This window comes from Lottia gigantea, assembly GCF_000327385.1.
Source record: "Lottia gigantea unplaced genomic scaffold LOTGIsca_18, whole genome shotgun sequence".
In the NCBI taxonomy this organism is placed as follows: domain Eukaryota; kingdom Metazoa; phylum Mollusca; class Gastropoda; family Lottiidae; genus Lottia; species Lottia gigantea.
In genome coordinates this window covers 1,341,632-1,350,481 of record NW_008708301.1, presented here as the reverse complement: position 1 = coordinate 1,350,481, position 8,850 = coordinate 1,341,632, and the positions used below count along the sequence as shown (strand labels likewise).

The 8,850-nt window shown below is 28.0% G+C and overlaps 1 protein-coding gene across 1 annotated transcript in view; it reads left to right on the top strand.

Moving 5' to 3' along the window:
• Positions 1-7,556, top strand: part of LOTGIDRAFT_231197 (hypothetical protein) — a gene marked incomplete at its 3' end in the record, with an annotated part of 8,013 nt that extends 457 nt beyond the window's left edge. The window contains exons 2-21 of the mRNA XM_009052215.1: positions 686-791; positions 980-1,070; positions 1,644-1,928; positions 2,196-2,392; positions 2,432-2,436; positions 2,563-2,611; positions 2,651-2,655; positions 2,695-2,699; positions 2,781-2,828; positions 2,867-2,958; positions 3,110-3,301; positions 3,714-3,803; positions 4,087-4,194; positions 4,511-4,549; positions 4,607-4,638; positions 4,670-4,730; positions 4,943-5,059; positions 5,301-5,414; positions 6,897-6,995; positions 7,350-7,556. Of these exons, the coding sequence (XP_009050463.1) occupies positions 3,230-3,301; positions 3,714-3,803; positions 4,087-4,194; positions 4,511-4,549; positions 4,607-4,638; positions 4,670-4,730; positions 4,943-5,059; positions 5,301-5,414; positions 6,897-6,995; positions 7,350-7,556 (939 nt within the window). The 5' untranslated portion in view covers positions 686-791; positions 980-1,070; positions 1,644-1,928; ... (6 more) ...; positions 2,867-2,958; positions 3,110-3,229. The remainder of the gene's footprint in view (positions 1-685; positions 792-979; positions 1,071-1,643; positions 1,929-2,195; positions 2,393-2,431; positions 2,437-2,562; positions 2,612-2,650; positions 2,656-2,694; positions 2,700-2,780; positions 2,829-2,866; positions 2,959-3,109; positions 3,302-3,713; positions 3,804-4,086; positions 4,195-4,510; positions 4,550-4,606; positions 4,639-4,669; positions 4,731-4,942; positions 5,060-5,300; positions 5,415-6,896; positions 6,996-7,349) is intronic.
• Positions 7,557-8,850: the final 1,294 nt, after the last annotated feature.

The following is an 8,850-nucleotide window of genomic DNA, read 5'->3' as shown; positions in this document are numbered from 1 at the left end:
ATAGTGTCAAGTTAGGGTTGTTAGATATAGTGCCAAGTTAGGGTTGTATGATATAGTGTCAAGTTAGTGTTGTTTGATATAGCGTCAAGTTAGTGTTGTTTGATATAGTGTCAAGTCAGGTTGTTAGATATAGTGTCAAGTTAGGGTTGTATGGTATATTGTCAAGTTAGGGTTTTATGGTATATTGTCAAGTTAGGGTTGTATGATATAGTGTCAAGTTAGGGTTGTATGATATAGTGTCAAGTTAGGGTTGTATGGTATATTGTTAAGTTAGGGTTGTATGATATAGTGTCAAGTTAGGGTTGTATGATATAGTGTCAAGTTAGTGTTGTTTTATATAGTGTCAAGTTAGGGTTGTATTATAGTGTCAAGATATGGTTGTTAGATATAGTGTCAAGGTAGGATTGTATGATATAGCGTCAAGTTAAGGTTATATGATATAGTGTCAAGTTAGGATTGTATGATATAGTCTCAAGCTAGGGTTGTATGGTATATTGTCAAGTTAAGGTTATATGGTATAGTGTCAAGTTACGGTTGTATGGTATATTGTCAAGTAAAGGTTATATGGTATAGTGTCAAGTTAGGGTTATATAGGGTGGGGATATGAAGTTGGGCAGATGATATTGAGTCAAAGAAAGGGTGGTTGATAAAGGAATTTTTACTCTCAGTATTGATATATTTACAGATATTACCAAAAAACATTGGATAGGAATAGAATCCAGGACATTGTGTGTGACTAGATCATGTAGGAAAGCTTTCTCATTGATTGAAAGACCACATCATTGTCGCAGGTAAAGAAAAAAAATCAGGAATTTTTCTCGCCACCTTGAACTGTGAAATCATTTTACATACTCAGTTTGTTATCCCATCCAAATAACCAGACATAAAATTTAAATATGGCAAGACTAGTTAGTGTAGGTAGGATGTCATAGACTATTGTTATCAGAGTTTTTATGAGAAATATTGTTATATATTAAAGATGTGGTGAAGTTTTTTGTGCCAATTGTGTCAAACATCAGAGAAAATTAAATAAACTAGCACATCCTGATCCTGATGGTAAACCATACAAGGTAAAAATATTTATTTTAACATAATTACTTCTGTTGAAGAAATAGTAACAAGGAATTGATGAGGAATGACATCAAATACAGCATAAAGCAGATTCTGTTAGCACATCTCCTATATATGTATTTACCCCCATTTTGGGGGTTGATTTGAGTCATGATTATATCAAAATAGTCTTCAGAAGTACTAGAAATGTACAAAAATCACATAATTCCTTCAAAGATATCTCAATCTAGAAATTTCTTTTCCAATTTCCATAGATGTCTTTCTATATATGACAGTGTCTCAAGAAAAGACGACTCGTCTTTTAAAATTTCAAACGCAGATAATTCTGGACACACTTGCATTTAGAGGCTCAAATTTTGACGGTGAGCTGTAAACACTATTAATGATTGGCTTAGCTAAAAAAAATTCATGATTCTGAGAAGGTATGATTGGTCAAAAAATGGCCTTCCTATCCTTCATTATAGACTGTTGAAAATATACTGTATATATATACTGTATATGTGAATATAGCCTGATAAGTAGACCAAAAAAAAGTATTTTTTAGTATATCTAATATATTAAATATTTTATAGGTTTGTTTAAAATGTTTTGAAGAAGGAAGAGTAACAGTAGGTATACAGAGAAGTTGGACAGCTGAATTTAAAACATTACGTATGACAGCAGAGTTCAATAGACAATCTTTAAGCCGTGGTAGCCAAACATCTTCCAGAAGAGATAAGTTAAGATTAGATAAAGAATGCCAGCGATTAAAGAAAGGGTTTAAGAATAGTATTGGCAAATCAGAAGTTTCCAGAACTTTACAAGAAATGAGAAGTGTAGTAGCAACACCTGAATGGCAGAAGTCTTCTATTTGGATTGTAAGTATTAAGTATTAATAAATCTGTTTATCTTCTTATTAGAGTGAATATTGATAATTGTTCAATTCATATAAGCTTTTTAACTTCAAAATCAAAGTACTATCTGGGCAGCAAGGAGTGATCATTGACCAAGATGCATCTATTTGAACAATAAAGATGTGCAGACCTTTGATATTATAGACGTGGCAAAATCAATCGAAATGCTATTTGATACTACAAATATAAAAAAAAACAAGTAATTAATTGTACTCTTATTCAATGTTACAGCAAGAGAATCTATCTAGTAAATGTGGTAGACTGCTGAGGTCGAGTTTACTCTATTAAGAAGTAAACATTGTTGTAAAGTTTGTGGATTAGCTGTTTGTAAAAACTGCTCACTTAAAGATTTATTGGTTTACATCCCAGATGACCAGATTGATAGTCATAATACTGAGCCATTGTTAGCTGTTATAAAAATAGTTGGGGTAAGTTATTACTACCATTGTTAGCTGTTATTATTATAGTTGGGGTAAGTTATTACTACCATTGTTAGCTGTTATAAAAATAGTTGGGGTAAGTTATTACTACCATTGTTAGCTGTTATAAAATAGTTGGGGTAAGTTATTACTACCATTGTTAGCTGTTATTATTATAGTTGGGGTAAGTTATTACTACCATTGTTAGCTGTTATAAAAATAGTTGGGGTAAGTTATTACTACCATTGTTAGCTGTTATTATTATAGTTGGGGTAAGTTATTACTACCATTGTTAGCTGTTATTATTATAGTTGGGGTAAGTTATACTACCATTGTTAGCTGTTATTGTTATAGTTATGGTAAGTTATACTACCATTGTTAGCTGTTATTATTATAGTTGTAGTAAGTTATACTACCATTGTTAGCTGTTATTGTTATAGTTGTGGTAAGTTATACTACCATTGTTAGCTGTTATTATTATAGTTGTGGTAAGTTATACTACCATTGTTAGCTGTTATAAAAATAGTTGGGGTAAGTTATTACTACCATTGTTAGCTGTTATTGTTATAGTTGTGGTAAGTTATTACTACCATTGTTAGTTGTTATTGTTATAGTTGTGGTAAGTTATACTACCATTGTTAGCTGTTATTATTATAGTTGGGGTAAGGTATTAATACCATTGTCCTGTTTGAATCAGATAACTCTATGAGATACATTTCTTTTCAGTGTCCAGAAGTTGAACCAGAGATCAGTTTAAGTTTAAGGATATGTTTAAATTGTCATGGATTTTTGGTTGAAAAACAAGTTTTAGAGTATGAAAAAGAAGTTAAACCCACTAATGATTTTATGTCTAAAATTAGCCTGTATCATGAAAGATTTGTAGCTGCTGAAGAAAAAATCGATAAACATCTACCAGAGGTAAAGCTTTGATAATGTTGATAAAGATCAAACATAAACTATTTACTACATCAAACATGATACGTGTTGCCTTTGATCTGTTGGTCAAACCTGAACCATGTTAACTCTGATGATCTGGGGGTCAAACCTGAACCATGTTCACTCTGATAAATGGTGGTCAAACATGAACCATTTTCAGTCTGATGATCTGGTGGTCAAACCTGAACCATGCTCACTCTGATGATCTCTTTATCAAACTTGCAATTTCAATATTGCTCAAATATGAACTTTTTTTGAATAATGATTCAAAGATCAGAACTGAAGAACTGAAGGTCCATAGGTCAACATGAACCCTGTTACTAATGAATGTCCATAGGTCAACATGAGCCCTCTTACTTTTAAAGTCCAACAGATATTTGTGTTTATGTTTTAGTATCAGACTATTATAACATCACTAGAAAATAACAGTAGAAGTAATGATAATAAAGGTGGAAGCAATATGAAAATCTTAGCTAAAGCACAGGTAAACTCATTTCTATTTTGTGTATAAGATGTGCCAGGTGAATGTCATTACCTGAACACTATAAAAACCTAATTTAAATGATGTGTTATTTTAAAACTTTTTGTTATCAGATTTGTTAATTTTTGTAAAACAGAGATGACTCAATTGAAATATTACATATTAAGTACTGAATTGACAAATTACAGTAATCAGTGAGTACATGTTATATGATTATCTGAGATGTTAATGTTTGTACTGATATATTTATTAAATTATGATTATTTATTATTATATTTTTTGACAGGAAGATTTAGCTGATTATTTAGCTCAACATGTTTTAATTGTACAGAGTTTAAAATCTTTAAAACCAACATCTAATACACAATCGACTATTCTAAAATACTATATTAAGGTAAATACTGTATTTTCTATTGTTTGTGTACAGGGCCACTACAATTTAAATAATACTTCTTATACTTGCAGATATTGAAACTTTTATGACAGGAACTTTAGAATTAATTTCAATGTGTGTTGTTATTTTTTTCCTATTAACAGAAACTGCACCCATCTTCAATCTCTACTAATGAGATTGTCCTCAGTTGCAATATTTTAAAGCGTTTGTAGGAAAATGTAGGAATTCTTATATATTCAAGCTTTTACTTCTAGATTGCATACTGCGAAATCTTTGTTATTTCAGAGTAAATGTGGCTTTATCTTTGATATTTCAGGGTAAATGTGATTTCTTTCTTTGTTATTTCAGAGTAAATGTAATTTCTATCTTTGTTATTTTAGAGTAAATGTGATTTCTATCTTTGTTATTTCAGGGTAAATGTGATTTCTATCTTGATATTTCAGGGTAAATGTGGTTTCTATCTTTGTTATTTCAGAGTTAATGTGATTTCTAATTGTTATTTTAGAGTAAATGTGATTTATCTTTGTTATTTTAGAGTAAATGTGATTTGTATCTTTGTTATTTTAGAGTAAATGTGATCTCTATCTTTGTTATTTTAGAGAAAACGTGATTTCTATCGTTGATATTTCAGAGTAAATGTGATTTCTATCTTTGTTATTTCAGAGTGAATGTGGTTTCTTTTTTGTTATTTCAGAGTAAATGTGATTTTTATCAAGAGTAAATGTGATTTCTATCTTTGTTTTTTCAGAGTAAGTGTGATTTCTATCTAGAGAATATGTCTACATTTAGATTATTAAAAAGACAGTTAAGTGATACGTCACCACCAGAAATACTAGAAGTTATACAGAGAATAATGAATAAAGATGTAGGTTAAAATGGTTTTTAATGCAATCCTATTTGTTCTAAAGTCAGAAGCTGAAATACATAGTTAGGTTTAAATTTGTGAAATAACTGACTAGCATCATTTTAGGAAGATTGTCCCTTGTAAGAAGTACCTGTGCCTTGCTCACATGCCACTGAAGATAGCCAAATTATGTAACATTGATATCAAATAAATTGATACCATAGAATATATAGTATGATTGTAAATATGTGTATATTTTCAGTCAATAATCAGTGCCCATTTGTATATACGACAGTTAATATATGAATGTATCAATATCTGTAGTAGATATAAACTAGATGATACCTGTCCTAGAATATTGATGACTGTTGAAGAGGTAAACGTATTTTATTTTGTACCTTTGTTTATTTATTAGTAACCGAATGTTTGTGTAGGAGGGACTGATGAGGTGTAAGATGAAATTAATTAACAGAATAAAAAACTAATTATTTTCTGTGATCTTAATGATTTGATTACAGAAAGGTGAAATGTTTTAAATTGATCAATTGTCTTGCATTAGACTATATTTGTCACTCATGGCTTTGACCTAATGTATAGTATGTTACGAATTATTGTTCTGAATTTCCATGATGATAACATTTAATAAATGATGTATATTTTGTAAATTGAACATAGAGAAAGATACACTAGCATGTTTAAGTAATTAAGTAATGATAACATTAATGTATATTTGTATAGAACATAGAGAAAGATACACTAGAATGTTTAAGTAATTAAGTAATGATAACATTAATGTATATTTGTATAGAACAGAGAGAAAGATACACTAGAATGTTTAAGTAATTAAGTAATGATAACATTAATGTATATTTGTATAGAACATAGAGAAAGATACACTAGCATGTTTAAGTAATTAAGTAATGATAACATTAATATATATTTTTATAGAACATAGAGAAAGATACACTAGCATGTTTAAGTAATTAAGTAATGATAACATTAATATATATTTTTATAGAACATAGAAAAAGATACACTAGAATGTTTAAGTAATTAAGTAATGATAACATTAATGTATATTTGTATAGAACATAGAGAAAGATACACTAGAATGTTTAAGTAATTAAGTAATGATAACATTAATGTATATTTGTATAGAACATAGAGAAAGATACACTAGAATGTTTAAGTAATTAAGTAATGATAACATTAATGTATATTTGTATAGAACATAGAAAAAGATACACTAGAATGTTTAAGTAATTAAGTAATGATAACATTAATGTATATTTGTATAGAACATAGAGAAAGATACACTAGAATGTTTAAGTAATTAAGTAATGATAACATTAATGTATATTTGTATAGAACATAGAGAAAGATACACTAGCATGTTTAAGTAATTAAGTAATGATAACATTAATGTATATTTGTATAGAACATAGAAAAAGATACACTAGCATGTTTAAGTAATTAAGTAATGATAACATTAATATATATTTTTATAGAACATAGAGAAAGATACACTAGAATGTTTAAGTAATTAAGTAATGATAACATTAATGTATATTTGTATAGAACATAGAGAAAGATACACTAGAATGTTTAAGTAATTAAGTAATGATAACATTAATGTATATTTGTATAGAACATAGAAAAAGATACACTAGCATGTTTAAGTAATTAAGTAATGATAACATTAATATATATTTTTATAGAACATAGAAAAAGATACACTAGAATGTTTAAGTAATTAAGTAATGATAACATTAATGTATATTTGTATAGAACATAGAGAAAGATACACTAGAATGTTTAAGTAATTAAGTAATGATAACATTAATGTATATTTGTATAGAACATAGAGAAAGATACACTAGCATGTTTAAGAAGAGAAGGAGATGATTGTAATCAACATGAACAACTGGTACAACAAATGATTAAATCACAAATGGTGGTAGGTATAACTGATTGTGTATTGTTTTTTGATCATTCAAAATATTTTCAAGAAACATCACTATTGTTGCACAAGTACATGTATGTTTAATTCAAGATCATTTCTGCAGCTGTTTCTTTGATAATCTATCAGACAATGGTGTATCTCTGATAGGATTATTGAAGCCAACAGATTGATTCAATATTTCAATGCTTAAAATATCATGTTATTATTAAAATCTGCATCAAGTGGAAAAAAAATTCTATCCTGAAGCAATGATATGATTTCCATACAGTTTCCCTTTAAGATGACCAGTTGTAAATCCTACTCCTTTCATTCCTTTGTATTAATTTTGATTTGTATTTTTTTCTTCAGAACCATAAATTAATTCGTACCTCGAGAACATTATTAAAGACACAAGGTGCTCAACATGCTGCAACTATAATGTTATCTAGATCATACGAAGTTTTAAAACAATTATTATTACAGTTACAACTAAAAACTCCTAATAAAAGTTTTAGTGATAGTAAGAATATACTAGAGGAATCTGTGGTCAAATTAGAATCCTTTAATATTAAATGAATCTAAGACAACTCTACCTCGTTTTTGGGCGTTTTTTTTTTACATTACACAGTCTGCCTAGAAAATATTGTAGACATGTATATTTATTGAAAACTTTGTATGCATATACATCTTTACATAAGTATATATTTATATGACTTAATGGATTCAATGTGGCTAGTTGGAAAGGTTTTTGAAATTTAAAAATTATATCAAATTTTTAAATATATAAACATACGTATTTATGATAGATTTCAATAATTTTTTTTTTTGATACAGAGATTACAATTAAGTAAAAAGTCAAAATTATTATAGAAATATTTTACAAACTTTTACTTTCAATAACTTTGGAAAATAGATTCTGGTTAAATATGGTTAAATTTATATCAAAACTTGAAAAGGTTTGTGTATAAATTGTGTTGTTAAGCTATGATTCAATGATGGACTTTTGAATACATTGGACCCGGAGCCAACAAGTGTTCAGATTAATCTGTTAAATACTGCAGAATGTTTTTATGCCACAAAAATATTGTTTTATGTACATATTTCAATGATTTTTACCAATATAATCGTAAAGATGTTAGACATGTTATTTTTTGTGAGTAATTTTATTGTTATGTATATAATATGCTGAAAGCCACCCACTGCTTTTGTTATTGTATATTATTATCTATAATTTATATACAAAATGTGATTCAATTTGTAAATTGTTTAAGATTTTTTTATAAATTAATTGAGGATCAAATTAAAATCATTTTACAAATGTTTAGGTCTATTGCTAAATCAACAAAGACTTTTTTTAATTGTTTTGTACAAGATACATTTTTATAAAAGATTCATTTGAGACTAATATATTTTTGATATTAATATTGTTTATTGTTTTAATGATTTGAATAAATTATTAATGATTTATACTTGTTACATTGAACAATAAATGTAGATTATACATTATTATTATATTATTTGATAAATTTATTTTGAACATGCGAGATGTAAATAGTGAAGAAAACTTTCATCACTTGTGTTGAGAAGGATTTTAGAATAGGCAATAATTTATCCCTTTTTACTATCCACCTGCCATCAGAACCTTCCTAATAGAAGAAGGGGAGGTTAGTATTTATATTCAAATTTCACAGTGAGGAACATTCAAAAGCCCAAATTTCTTTGATGCTGTTTGTGTTCCATGGCCACTGCCCACTTGTACAAAGGGGAGATGTAATTTGCCAATTTTTTCAACAATTGATCATCCGTTGACTTATGCATACTGTACTATAGACTGTATACAAGTAACTATAACTAAATAATAATATATTAT